Here is a 15,395-nt window from a genome sequence, read left to right on the forward strand (position 1 = left end):
TTGCCAGGCCCTATTCATAGGCACATATAATATGCTGGCTTGACTTGGTTGGGACTTCTTGACAAACCCATGTTTCCACAGCGGTAAAGCCAGAAAGTGTGGACTGCACTGGAGGAGAGAGACACACAGCGAGGAGGACAGCTGACAGGGACGACTGCAGCCTTTATGTGTCGTAGACGAGATTGGAATTCGGGGGGGGACGGGGGGGGGGGGGGAGGGACGAGCGGACATGGGTGGGGGTGGGAGATGGGGAGGGATGGGAGGAGAGCAATAGTGGACTTGGGGGGGGAGGGGGTGGAGAGGATATCGATTGCTATCCAAGGTTGGGATGAAAACACATGGATCTTTCTTTTTTTTTTTTTTTTCCCCATCCTTCCTAGAACCATGCCTAGAACCGACCTGCGCGATCGGGATCGATTAGCAAGACAGGACAGTCGTTTAGTCAGTTCAGTCTCAGCGCAGCGCAATTCCTCACCGCTAACAGACCTCCAACAGATCCTACATGAATCAAACAGCGACCGCACGTAGTCTATCGGAGCTCAGAATCATCTATCGAGAGTGAGTTTACACTGAACACGTTGCCGTGAGAACTGCTCAGCTCGTTTACGGTATTGGCTGATGCATCTTTAACGGCTTGCGGACGAGCAGCGAGACCCGTTCGGAAGACCAGGGGAGGGAAGCTTTCCTTCCGTTGCCTTCCCCGAATTTGATTTCTGGCAGATGGAGATACTGGGTAACTGCCGAAATGGAAAAGTAGTGCTGCTGCCACCTGCGACATTGCATTAAGGACAAATCAGCGCAGGTTGGAATTAAACACTGGATAGTTTCGAATGAACTGCAATTGGCTGGAATAAACACTGAATCAGTCACACCGCCGCCCTGCTTAGTTTCGGATAAATGCCACATCGGTATGAATATTACACTGAAGTGGTTACAATAAAACACACTAATTTGGACAGAATAAACACAGAATTGTTTCAAAGACACACTAAATCAGAACAAGCACTGCACTGTTTAGCATAAACACTGAATCTGAATAATATTAAATTGATTAGTCCAAAATGCACCGAATCAGTTTGAATAAACGCACACTGAACTGGTCGGATCGAGCATATTGAGTTGTTTAGCATAACCAGTGAGAATACATGCACTGAACGGTTCAGCATAAACACTGAATAGTTTAAAATAAACACACTAAATCAGTTAGAATGAGCCCTCCGCGTTGATTCTAACAAACACGCGGGCCTACTTTAAGATTCCAGCAGCATGTGAGATATCGCTACAGGGCATTACCACGGAAGCACATTTCCAATTCTCCGAGCAAGCTCTTCGGAGTAAACTGTAATTGGGTGGGTGGGGGGTGTTAAAATGAGACAACTCAACCCACGGCTCATCACAGGAACCTGCTCCAAAAGCAGCAGCACTCAATCCCGCATTGTTTCCTGTGTGTGTGCGTGTGTGTGTGAGTGGGTGTGAGTGGGCATGTGTTTGTATGTGTGTGTGTGTGTGTGTGTGTGTGTGTGTTTGAGTGGGTGCGTGTGTGTGTGTTGGTCCCTGCGTTTGTGTGTGTTTTCATGTGGTGTGTGTGTGTGATGTGTGTATGTGAGGTGTGTGTGTACGTGCGTGTGTGTTTGTGTGTGTGTGTGCATGTGTGTGTAGGTCAGTGTGTGTGTTTGTGTGTGTGTGAGTGATGACGTTTATTCGCAAATGCCAAATAAGACCTGAAGCCAATTATCGGGTTTGTCAGCAACTGCTTTGTTTTTTTTGGCAATTGACACAATCACACCATGATTATAAAACATCACTTCCTCAGCACATATCCTCCTCACCCTAGATTCCATTCTCAGCTCCCATCTCCGCTACCTTTGTTTAGTTCAATGTGTTCTTTTCCAGTGTCATTTTGAGATCATTTTCAGCAAAATTCCAGTCTCACTCTCTTTTTCTGTCTCTCTCTCTCTCTCTCTGTGTGTGTGAGAGAGCTAAACAGAGAGAGAGAGAAAGAGAGAGAGAGCTGACCAGGAATAGCCTGGGGAGCCGCAGGAGGGTCTGCTGGTTTTTGTTAAATACAACCATTTTAGACCCAAGAAACCAGGTGAGGTGAATCCATCAAGGAGTGTAATTCACTGCTTTAATTAATCAATTAAATGCTGAGCCACAATAAAAATGAACAGACCCTGTGGCTCCCCAGGAGCTGGGTTGGCCACAGCTGGCTTCCAACTCCACTGACCACTGAGTAAACCTTACAAGTAGTCACATGATTAAGAAACGAATGTGCTAAAGTGTTTAGAGCAGAGGTTCTAATGAAAGAATCCTGCAAAGAAAAATGTCCAGAGTTAATTCAACTCTTGATAGACGGCATTTGGACCCACTCAGGAATGTGGGACCTAGTGTTATTTGTTAAGAGTTGAATTAACACTGATACGTGTTGAATTAACACAAGGCATTTTACTGAGTGAATAACTCAGCTCAAAGTTAGCATTTCAGATCCATCTCAGTCCCTGCCTCCTGACCACCGTCTGCAATCACAGATTTATTTATTTTTTTTGCGCCAAATTGTAATTTTCTGAGAGCCGCAGAACTGAGCATAAAGGCGAGTGACAAGATGAGATTGTTAGAATGTACGAAGAAACATAAAAAGATGACATAAACAACAGATGGCAAATTAAATATATTTGAAAACATGTCAAATCGCGGATTCTTCTGAGACGTTTCGTAATTATTGCTCTGCAAAAATTCATTTGCATTTGTGAAAACCAACGATACCCCAACGGGATGCCAATATCTGCAAGAAAACATGCAGAAATATGCAGCTTTATGCACAGTTTGAAATATCCTCTCCATGATTCAGGGAAGAGAGATGAATCACGGTTTGGTGTAAAAAAAAATGAAAGGAGCAATATTGCCGCCTGCCTCCAATTCAAAATATAATATACACCGCAGAAACAAATGGGATTTTAAAAAGTGCATGCATTATAACATCCATCACAAGCTGTAATACACTGTCGCGACTGCTTACGACCTTTTTATGTCGTGCTTATGACAGTGTTATATACGCACACGTATGCATTTCAACAACAACGTTCTGTTGAACTTGAACTGACACAAAGTGATAAAATATCAGAAAATGCACACTGCTTACCGTACATTATTATCCCCTTACAGCCACCCCCGCCTGTCAGCCCCCCCCCCCCTCCCCACGCCCCCCACCCCCGCCACATCGCTTGGCTCGGCAGATGATCCTGACACAGCAATAGTTCAGACCAGAGGCCCCCATTACAGAATCCTCCGAATTCTATTTGCCAAATATGGTAACTTGTGCATGACAACCAATTACAATCCGGAATGATCCACGGTCTAATGCGCGGCCTCGCTTATCTGCAGTTCAATAAAATAAATAAATAAATAAACAGAATTTTTATACGAAGGCACTGAAGAGGGCGAGCAAATGGTTTTCACAAAGCCTTCAGGCTTCAGACTCCAGGCCCAGCTGAGGAGTTCTAGTGTGCACAGTAAATTAAATCTATTCACCCCCCCCCCCCCCCTAACCCCCCCCACGCTCCTCTCCGAATGCAGTACCTTCACACAAGGGGCTCACAGTACGCTACCATTTTAACAACCTGCTTCCAGCTCATGGACAAACGCACAAAAAATAAATAAATAAAAAATGGCATGGATTCGCAAATGGGGGGAGAGCAATTGAATCAAGAAATGGTGAAATACCATACCATAATACTGAATAGGGTTTGTGGATGGCTAATAAATGTGCCCACCATTTTCCTCCACTGATCTCCATTTCTGACCCCCGCCCCCACCCGCCCTTCCATCCAAGTCCTTGTGTGCTGATTTGTCCATCGCCATAGGAACAGCTGCCCGCTAGCCGCCATTGTGCGGGCCTCGGCCATTTCCAAGCAACAACGGGAGGGAAGAAGAAGAAGGCGGTTCTGGAGGTCTGACGCGGGAGTAAGGAATCGTAACATCGTGAGAGGAGGTCAGCGGCTTATAAAATCGAAAAGCGATATCAGCCGTTTAAAAAAAAAAAAACGGCAGCGTACTGCTTGGCATTCCTCTTCCGGCAAAATTCTGGCTCAGTGTTATTCTCACTGAAGGCAGCCTTAGGGGCCAGGTGTGAGAGAGCGAGCATGCTTCCGTAACATCTTTCATTTTGACTACCTGAGCAAAGTCTCACAAACGATTAAATTTAAATGTGAGACAAAAAAAAAAAGCGCAACTTTCGGAAGCGCCGAAGCAAGCCCAGCGATGCCCGAGACGACCCCGAAGGAGAAGTCAACAGCTAAGTCTGTCGCCTGCTCTTTTTTTTTCCTCCTTCCTTTTCCCAGGTTTCAATTCCGCAGAGCGATCCTGCCGAGCATTTCCTGCGAGGGAAGAAAAAAAAAAAAAAGGCGTTCCGCGGGGCTTCGGTGAAGTTAAACACTTCTCATAAAGAGAGCCGAAAAAAAAACACACATACCCACACACCCGGCAGAAGAAGAGTCAGAGTTAGAGTTTCAGGGCTAAACATAACACTATTTTCCATTACTATTTTTCCCACTTTACCCTTGAACCGCTGTGAATGGGTTTCATTCAACATATTCCCTCTGGCACGCGGAGAGCCTGAGTGAGATCATCTCGGGTCTAAAATTGTGCATTAGAGGGGGAAAAAATACACTGAAATAGAAGACGGCACTGGTGGAAAAACCTGACTCATCATTGGTGCTTTCATCTCGCTATTAAAGGCGCTGTTAAGATCTTGCGGAGAGATGGCAGTCACTCACGTGATGCTACGAATTCCTTTCTTAAACACTAAGACGTATAAAATGTGAAAAGCGCGGCGGCCATTTTGTTTTCGATGAAAGTGGACACGGAAAGAACATTTTACGTTTCAAGAGACGACTCCAAAACTATAAATATGAGATGAGAAATATAATCAATCAACCGGGTGCTGAACAAAAACCACAAGACAAATCAATGTAGTGCATTACATTGTAAGGTAATACATGTATAGATCATCTTCAAAAAGAAATAAAATAGGATGTAGACCGACTTACACAACTTTTTTACATAGCATTTTACATTGTATCCATTTATACAGCTGGATATATACTGAAGCAATTTCGGTTAAATACCTTGCTCAAGGGTACAACGGCAGTGTCCTACCCGGGAATCGAACCTGCGACCTTTCGGTTACAAGTCCAGTTTCTTCCAACATTTAACTGGATAAAATCACAGTTTATCTAGTTTATTACTTTATTTAGGTATAATTGCATCTTTATATCTTGTAATGTGCGGTACAGTACATTTTTGTTCAATAACGTTATGGACATAGCAAAAAAAAATAGACATGTAGGTGGAATAAATTGTCTTCCCCATCAGTCTAGACAGGTTTATGAATACCTTTCCAAGAAAAGAAAGAACTTCACAACCACTTTGCAAGCCATGGAAATAATTACACTGAAACCCAATATTACGCCTTTGCTTTCAGACTATATTAAGATAATATAGATGCAAGTGGCATCAAACACAATGCAACTTCAGTCCAATGTCATTTCACAACAATGCACTTGTTGTTGGATTTGTGAATCCAGAAAGAAGAGAGAATGGTGTAGGGTTTTATGGAAATACAGAGCTATGTTGGGTTTGCTGGATAGATCAGTGGAACATGATGCAGACAGACGCACTACTAACCCAACCCAACCCCACTGCACCCCACCTAACCCAATAACCCAATGCCACCTCACCCAACCCAACACCACCCAAGGAAACCCAACACCACCCCACCTCACCCAACCCAACCACAGTCCAAATCACCCAACACCTCCCCAGTTCACACAACCCAACCCCACCGCACACCACTCCACTCCACCTCATCCAATACCACCGCACCTTAACCAACCAACACCACCCTACCAAACACCACCCCCTCCACCTCACCCAATAGCACCCCACCGCACTCAACCTCACCTCACTCCAAACAGGTGATGGGGACAGTGACCCGCTAGCTGGGGCAGTGGGTTAGGAGGTGACTGTGCCAACGCACCCCTCTGCTTTGTCAGCTGCCCTCCCAATTATGCCAAGCCAAGCTGCTCTGTCCTTTCTGCAACCCCACCTCAGCCCCCCACCCCAGCCTGGGTTCCAGGCTCGCTCTCTTGCAGAACGTCAATCAACAGACTGTGACCAATAGGGTTTCTGTAAAGCATGTGAAAATAGCTCAACAGCCAACTCCAATTCGCACCGTTAAATAAATTTAATAACTACAAAAAAAGAACAAAAAAAAACAAATGTAAACCCAAGTTTATTCCTTAAAAGGGAAAATTAACACCTAAAGCCGGAAAGGCTTGTTTCAGTCTCGTCCCATCCCCGCCTCGGCCTCTGTTCCAAATCCATCGCCGTTCGAATCCGACTGAAGCACCTCCAGGTTGGTCGTCGGAACGCCAATTTGCAAGACGGCCATCCGAACCCAGCCAGCGATTTACTGTGCAAAATGCCACCCGACTGTCTTCCGGCACAGAGCTGCTGAGCTCCCTTCAGGCAACGGAAGCGTGTGAGCGCTCTGAAATTGTTCAAACTGGCCTTAATAATGACCGCAAATCTTAAATAGATTAAGGGCTCGCTGGAAGCGGACAATGCCTGACAACGTTTTCAGTTACTTTGCACGCAGTGTGGCATTTGGGTTCTAGCGGGCTCCGTGCCACACCATCCACGTCTGTGAATGCCGAGAAGGAATCTTCCCCAAAGTTCAGACTGCCCACTGACACGCCATTGTGACATTCAAAGTATCATAAGCAAAGGAAATGTAAAATGGAACCTATCACTTTTTCCTTCACCTCGAGACCCGGCTTCACTGTAACTTTTGTCAGAGGCATAAGGGTGGGTGGAGGGGTATCGTATGTGAGCCTAAAAGTACACAACACTGACATTATAGAAAGTCAATGTTATAGAGTCAGTAGTGGGCAGGATGCTAGTTCACTGCTCTGGACATTACAATTCAAATCATGAAAATCTCTCTCACACAGACACACAGACACACACAGACCCGCAGACACACACACAGTCAATTTGTCCTTAACTTTGACTTTCAAACAAATGCAATCGTTACACTTTTTCTTCACAAACTCAGTTTGCCAATTTAGTTCCAGTGATTGCCGAACTCTCCAAACTGTGTTTGTGAAGAAAAAAAAATGCAGATTTCAATTACTGTCTGAGAGGGGCCTATAATATTCTGAATTTAGGCGGCAAACAAACGAGGCTATTTGGATAAAAGAAAACATCAATAAAACATTAGAAATTAATTTTAAATCCTTCTCTGTTTTATTAAGGATTTTCCCCCCCCATTTTTCTGCATTATGCATTTCATATTTTACACTTGTACATTTAATTTTTTCTTTCTTTTTGTGGAAACACTTAACCTTTTCTGGAGTGCACTGCTTTTTATTTGGGAGACAAAGTCCATTGCTACAGGGCATGTTCGTCCAGTACAAAGTCTGGAACTTCCATTGGTGTGGTAGGCAAGCCCACATATAAAAAATGGGGGGGGGGGGGGTAATAAAGGTGTCAGGAGCCCTGTCACTGCATAGGGCCCACAAGAGGACAGAAATATTGGCAAGGTCTCCCCCCCTGCCCCCCAATTACACTACACCCCCCAGTCCACAATCACAATCCACAATGATAAATACCATCCCAATTTACTAGCCCATCACCACCCTCCCCCGGCCCCCCCCCCCACCCCCGCCTGCCCAGTGTCCCCAATAAACCTTTGTATGCGCCCCACAAAGGTCAGGGGGTGGCCCTAGAGGGTAGGTATTAGGCAAATAAAACATTTTACCATCTCCTGAAATTACTTAAGTCTCGCTGCTTTATATTTTTTGGTTCCCAGAGCAGTGCAGCTTAACCGAGACAGCATCCCAAACACCTCAAGAAATTTAGTACCAAGAAGTAAAGTCATTCGGGGAACAGAATCAATAAAAAACACAGTATCTGCTGAACGACTATAAACAGGGAGAGTGCCTGGGAATGAATAGCTAAAGCCTCTCTAAATAGGCTTTTGCTGGCTCTCAAAAGAGGGCCACATCATCCCACACAAGGGTTCAGAGGAAAATGAATGCTGTCTGCAGCCTCTTTTTTTTCATCTCTTTTTTTTCTTTTTTTAAATTTTCGACAACCCCGGGTCTCTCGCAGTCGTGCTTACAGAAAAAGGCAAGAGTAAAAGGTGCCCTCCCCAACACCGTCTAAAACACATTTCAATAATGCTTTATCTTGTTAGAACTAAATTTACCTCGGCGAGGATAAAGAGCGGTGCACTGAGTTGAATCCAATTAGCCGAATCAAGGCTTTTAGCAAACCTTGGAGGAGTGGGGAGAAGGGGGGGGGGGGGGGGGGGGTGGGTTGGGGGGGGGGGGGGAGCCCTCTGGAATTTGGCTCATATCCAGTGGAGGGCTGCACCTCGAGCAAGGTACTTACCCTGAAAAGGTTTCAGCCCATGTCCAGTAAATTGATAATATTTACACGTACGAAGCTGTACTTTTGAGGCTCGGGTTAAGGCCACATCCATCTATCATCCAACCCGCTTATTCCTGGGCAGGGTCACAGCGGGGGCTGCTGGAGCCTATCCCAGCATGCATTGGCCAAGAGGCAGGAATACACCCCGGACAGGTTGCCAATCCATGGCAGGGCCCACACACCATTCCCTCACATGCTAATCGTACTTTCATCATACTGTCTTGCTGTTGGGCAACCGTGTTTTCCACTGCGCCACTGTACTGACCTTTAGGGCCACGTCCACAAACTGACAACCGGGGCAGCAATGTAGTATACTGGGTAGGAAACTGGTCTAAAGGTCGGATTCAATTCCCGGGTAAGGACACTGCCGTTGTACCCATTGAGCAAGGTACTTGCCCTGCATTGCTTCAGTGTAAATGCTATGTGAAAGTTCTGTAATTCCCTCTGTACAAGAGCATCTGCTAAATGCCTGTAATGTAACGACGATTATCATCATCGTCATCATCATCATTACTGTTATCATAAGCTATCATTAACACTCACTCACTGTTAGCAATGACAAACAGGCCAGGGCGGCTTGCTGCACACCACTGCTGGCTCTACGCGCGATTGGCCGGTGATTGACGTGACGGCAGCGTGGACTGAGGGAGTACCTTCAGCTTGGACTCGTGCGGGATGGGCGGGGACTTGTCCTTTTTGGGCGGGAGGTACAGCTCCCACTTCCCGTGCTCTTTCTTGGTGTAGGGGTGCGAGGAAGGGTCCCAGTCATCTGGCCGAAAACAAGAAAAGTTGTCAGGAACAATTGTGATTCTCAGACGGCCGGTAGCCCCAAGGATTCGTTTTGGCAGAGATCTGCATCACACTGACCCCTACTGGTCGGCCGAGCACATGTCCATCAGCACATGAAGGGTCTTCCTCCAACCCGCCCCAGCGCAAACCCAACTTGGTGTGCCAAGAAGTGGCGCTTTAGGCTTCACAGGAGGGTACGTGTCTCCCCAATCAATAGCCGAGCGTCCGGTTACGAGCACTGATATATAGGACCAGGCATTCCAAATTGGGAGGGAAGGGGGGAGGGTGTAATTAACGCAGTGTTCTGTGTAACTTTCTTTCTCCTCAGTCTACTCCACACCCCCGGCAACTCCGAAATTTTTTAGATGCGCAGACACTGCCTCTTCTCTCCAGTCCCCGTTAAAGACGTCTAATTATCCAGCTGCTCGGGCTGTTAAGTTATTCGCCTCGCATCTGAATGCTCTCGCACGAACCCGTGATATCTAGACTATAGGACCCGGCTTGCACTCATTACAGGCACATTTACCCCAGTCAAACGCAGAGTTTACTCTCTTTAAAAAAAAAAAAAAAAAAAACATTTGCAAATTTGTCCCATTTTCTCTTTCCCTCTCTCTCTCTCACAAAAACAGAAACTGCACCGAGCGTAGAGACAGAGAGAAATTCGGTTTGGTTTTTTTTTTTTCTTCTTCCGTCAGCTCAGCCTACACCTGCAGGCACAATTATCCGTGTTGACAACGATCACTCACGAAAGCGCCGCACCCGGGTCCCGCACTAAAAAGAGGAATTGTTTAATCCCGGCGTCGTACCAGCGAGAGAGTGGCGCGCACAATACCTCGACAAGCTTCCAGCTCGGGGGCCCCCGTATCCACGCTAACGTCGCAATTAAGCTATCAAGAAAAAAAAAAAAAAAACACTACGGGAAATAACGCCGTTAAAACGCTTTCCGATTTATTTTAAACGCAGAGGGAGGTGGACCGAAACGATCAGGTACAACGAGGATACAATTATAACGCCGTCCGCTTAAAGGAACTCCCCCCAATCCCCCCGCCCACCCCGTGCGGAAACAATGAGGGGGAGAAGACTGTTGTGGCACCTAGGCTACAGGCAGCCCGCGTGCCACAAAAAAAAAAAAGCCAATTTTAGACATTACCATGACAACAAACGCAAAAAGACATGCAATCAGTGCTCGGTAATGCTTTAACTTAACAGCACAGCCCGTCATAAACGTGACAAACGCATATTAATGCCAGCCATGACGGTGCATTTCAGCTCATGACAAAACTTTCATAATGCATGCATTATGAATTTTTAAAAAAAAGATTTAAAAATAACAAACAACGATTGTTGCAGCTCGACAAGATCTCTAGCGGTTGAGTTGACCAGTTAAGAGCACCTTAGAATTCCAGCTGGTTTTAGCTGTCATTTAGCTATCATTTTCAGCAGGGGTTATATAATTTCCCTATTAGATTGCATAATGTATTGAGCCTGAATACGGCAGTTATTAACAAAGAATACAAAGCATTTTTTTTTTCAATTTCTCTGGTCTGGTCTTTCGATCATATCTGATTTTGTCTGTTTTTTTTTTTCAATAGATCACACTGGATAAAGGCTTGCTACTTTTTTCTTTTTTTTTTTTTCCTAACAGTGCGCGGTGTTGCATGATTACGTTCGATTTTTACCGCCGTCCATAAAATCTATCGGCCCCGTCTCTCGGCGGACACGCGAGGCCTCGCTCCAGTCCAGAGGCACGCGGGAACCGGCCAGAGGGGATATTGTTTTTGAGATTGCTTTTGGGGAAAAATGAAAGCTGTCCACTCTCGGTAAAGATTTTTTTTTTCTTCCCCCCGCTTGTTTATTTTTCTATAAATACTTATATGCGGCAAACCGATCCTTGCGTCCGAAGATTGAGAAGGTCTGAAAAAGAGGATGTTTAGAAACTAATGCGGAATTGCAGAGGTTTTGTTTCACGGAACTGAGACACTCAGGATGGAAAAGGAGTACATTTTTGGAGCCACTTCATTGGATTACAACATGGCCGGTCCTCCCCACCGTTAGCCTATGAAGCTCCTCTTCACAAATTGCACTGAGGAGCTCTTCAAGTGTACCCTGGTCTGTCCTTGCATTTAATAACTTCAGACACTCATTCCATGTTATACCATGAGGGATTTGCCTTTAGCTGTGATTTCATACATTACAGTATATTTATGAATAATTCATTATATATACATGAATGATAAACTTTAATGTATTTTCCTTTTTTGGGGGGGGGGGGCATTAAAGGCACAATTATGCACACGCTTCAACGCGAACAAACAAGAAACAATGCATTTCTCTGGGATTCAGAATCAGCTGGACTACAAGGGATTCATAACGGAAGAGCGAAAGACTAAAATGGCCTCAGACAGTCAACCAATTTGAGGTCCCTGCAAAGAGTAGGTCAGGGAGATTATGCGAGCCCTTTTCCTGGGGTTGTCTAGCAGGGTTGTGTTATAGATATTTTCTCTCCCATTTGTATGTATATATTCTTTTTTTTCTCTCTCTTGTCGTACAGATCTCAGAAAAAGATTTAAGGCGGGGGGGATACATAATTCATCCCACCTGCGTGGCCTTCGTGGGCCAGCCAGTCGCTCGCCGCGAAATTGAAACCAAATAATGCGAGCCGTGTCCAAACGCAATCTCTCGCAGAATTGAAATCTGGAGCTTACTCCGCCGCTGCCTCCAGGTTCCTGGGAAGATAATTAAAAAGGAGGGAGCGAGAGAGAGAGAGTGAGAGAGACAGAGAGTGTGAGAGAGAGAAATGGGAGAGAGAGAGAGAGAGATGGGAGAGAGAGGGAGAGAGTGAGAGAGAGAGATGGGACAGAGAGGGAGAGAAATGGGAGAGAGAGAGAGAGAGAGGGAGAAAGAAAGATGGGAGAGAGTAGGGAAAGATAGAGAGTGAGAGAAAGAGAGTGAGCGAGAGAGGCAGAGAGATAGAGAGAGAGAGATGGGAGGGAACATAGTCTGGTTGAGGGACGGGGAGGGGAAGGGGGGGGGGGCTTTATAAGAATATCGGGAGGATAATAAGGAGTCTGACCCGCAACATTTTTGTTAGGCTCTCAAACGGCGGAGCACGGCACTGGGGTCTCGTAAACAGCATTATCCCGCGGGGGAATCGCTCTGGCCTTTCGACATTATCACGGGAAGCGCTGCCTCTCGCTGCCGGTGAGCCCGCTAGCTCCTCTGCCTCTCGCTGCCGGTGAGCCCGCTAGCTCCTCTGCGCCGACGCCCGCGAATACTTCCTGTCTGCGAACGCGCCTCCATCGTAACGTTAGCCACGGGAAACGATGCTAAAATCTCAGTCTGTTCCGACGTTACTATTCTACAACAGGCGAGACACATTCTGAACAAACATTATCCCCTTTACTCATTAACACTGTAGTAGAAAAAGAGTCACTCCAGAAGATCTAAACTTGAGTGTAGAATCTTTAAAAAAAAAGTTTAAAAAGGCTTCTGTCTCCCTGGGCGATGTACATGATGGTGCCTCCCTGTGGCTCTAGTTCAGTGTGAGTGTAGCTGGTGCACATATCTGAAGATACAAATCAGGGCACCAGTCCATAAGGTTGCTCCCACTCAAAACATGCTGTCATGTAAAATCTGGTCATCGTTTATTAATTAATTATTTTTTTAACACTGACATGACTCCTGAGCGGCCTGAAAGGGTCTTCAAGTTTATCAGAGATTAGTAAAAAAAAAATATTTCAACAAAAAGGCCCGGAACTCAAACTTTAATTTGCTTTCACTTCACCACCTGAAGTCAGAAAACAGCATTTTCAGCCATTTAGCCTTCATCACTGTGATTGAGGCACTCAGCCCTTAAAATGGGCCACTAAATCAAGAAGAAAACATGCTGGTTCTCGTTCACAGTGAGAACACAAAATCAGCACGTTCAAGTTCATAAGTTCTAAGATGGCCGAACAGCTCCCTATGGGAAGTAAGCTGTGGACCCAATCACTGCGGCTGATTAGCGCTAACAAACAAATAAATTTGAGTGCTATTCCCCCCCCCCCCCTTCTTCATCGCACAAAGAGGTCTGAAGAGCTTGACCATCACCAGAATGGACTTGGACCAAACTGCTGGGGGGGCGGGGGGGGAAGAAAGGAAAATAAGGAAAAAAAGAAAGGAAAATAAACGGGGGGGGGGGGGGGTGAAAGCAGAGGCCAGAGTCTCACACAGCCACAGCTTTACGGTGAGAACAAACAAGCAAATCTGATTAGGATCAGTCGGGGAACAAACACGGTTCCCCTTCCACTTGGCTGACAGGCGAAGTCCTCGGCCAATGGGAGCACTTCACGCCCAACAGAGGGCAGTGGGGCGGGAGTGGCAGTTTAGGGGCATTATCCCCACGGCGATTCCTCTTCTGCCCGTCCTCCCTGCGGTGTGTGGCGACGGGCATTTTATTGGAGGCCAAAAAAAAAAGTGTTCCAGTAAAGAGGGCTCTAGACTCTGGGGGCTCTCATGACTGAGAAAGAGCATCTTACAGCTTTTGGAAAGCGGCCCGACCGTCTCTCGCCCTGGTGGGAGCAGACTGCGTGTCGCACCGACCAGACCCAGAGAACGGCTCAAATGGCTAAGGCGGCCATTTTGCAATGGCTCAGCGGCTGTGGTACGAACGCAGCTCCTGCGTTGGAGGCCCCTTCAGAGCACGACGACTACGTCTCCACCGGTCCGCGTCAAACGGTCTTAAATTGCGCACGCCCCTCCATTTTCAAAGCGTCGGGCAGACTTTTATCCTCGGGTTCGTTCGAAAGCTCAATCGCTCGGTTTCAAGTGGCTCGACGAGCCGATCCTTTGTTGTCTCCACGCAGTTTGATTTTTGAGAGTCAGACTTGGTAGACATCACTGCCAGTGGTAACAATAAAGCTCCTTCACCTTCCTGGGGTTGACAACATTCTCAGCACTTCACTGATTTTCTTCAGTGCTTTCTTTGAACAAAACACGTCTGAAGTTTTCTTCGAAAACTGCTGAGGAACGACAGAAGAAAATTAGCCTTTGAGCTAACTGCAGCAAATATGCTGGATGCGCCAACATCCTTGTTGAAAACTGTACACTGTTCTTGTCCAGGAAACATGTAAAATGCATATATCATAAATGAACCGGTCCATGCAGGAGAACAAATGGTTTTTGCGTAGTTCCTCGCTCTCCGTGCAAGACTTAATAAACTTGGCAGTGACGCAAACAGTCCCTGATTTGTCCACAAAATTATTACAATCTTGTCCAAATAACACAACAACTTAATAAATCGGCTTATGGGGAGACTTTAGACAAAGAAAAAACGCCTATTGCAACTACATTTTCTTGCAGGAAAAAATTATTGACTGTATTTGTTATCATTGACTGATATTGAAACTGATTGCTGAAACGCCTATACTGAAGCTAGCCACACTGGCGCTAGTGAGCAACGACTCTCAACAAGACCAGGAAGTGAGCTTCAAAAACTAAGCCAGGTATTGGCCACTCGGCTATGACTTGCAGTGTAAGAGGAACAGAAGGGCGTGGCTCAGATATGAAGGACCCTTGGTGTGTGCACGTTTCGCCGCCCGTCTAGAACAGTACGCCCGCCGCCATCGGGCTGAACGAGGCCGACCGGAACCAACGCCAACGTTGCTCGTCTTCCTTTTATTTCCCCAAAATGAGACCGCGAGCTTGTGCCTCGCTATCTATTTACCTATTCACAGCACTGAGATTCTTTACGCGACTCGACAGTACCCTCAGAGCAGTGGGAACGCAGAAGAGAGAATTGCTCAGACACAAAAAAAGAACGTACTCTACCTTTCACAGTGGGAGACCCGCGCCATAGTATAAAATATTAACAAAAGGGGAAAAGAAAACAGTTCAAAAGAGAAAAGTGAAGTAACTTTGGAATAGTTTTTCTTTCCCCCTTCAAGTTTGCATAGACACGCATTATATAACACCGAAAGCAGTCTCCTCAATTCCCCCCCCCCCACCCCCCCCCCAACAATCTCCTGAATCCTCTCTTCTCTTTAAACTAATCACACAGCCGAAGGGAAAGGCCACAGAAAACCGCACTCACTCACAGGTACTATAATGCTACTTAGCAGAAAGAGCAAGGGAGC

At 46.1% G+C, this 15,395-nt stretch overlaps 1 protein-coding gene across 1 annotated transcript in view; it reads right to left on the reverse strand.

The window, feature by feature from the left end:
* LOC135264030 (1,4-alpha-glucan-branching enzyme-like) overlaps positions 1-15,395 on the reverse strand; it is a 151,559-nt gene that overhangs the window by 108,923 nt on the left and 27,241 nt on the right. Inside the window, exon 3 of the mRNA XM_064352604.1 lies at positions 9,147-9,262. Coding sequence (XP_064208674.1) covers positions 9,147-9,262 — 116 coding nt within the window. The remainder of the gene's footprint in view (positions 1-9,146; positions 9,263-15,395) is intronic.

This window comes from Anguilla rostrata, chromosome 9 (genome assembly GCF_018555375.3).
Source record: "Anguilla rostrata isolate EN2019 chromosome 9, ASM1855537v3, whole genome shotgun sequence".
Lineage (NCBI taxonomy): Eukaryota > Metazoa > Chordata > Actinopteri > Anguilliformes > Anguillidae > Anguilla > Anguilla rostrata.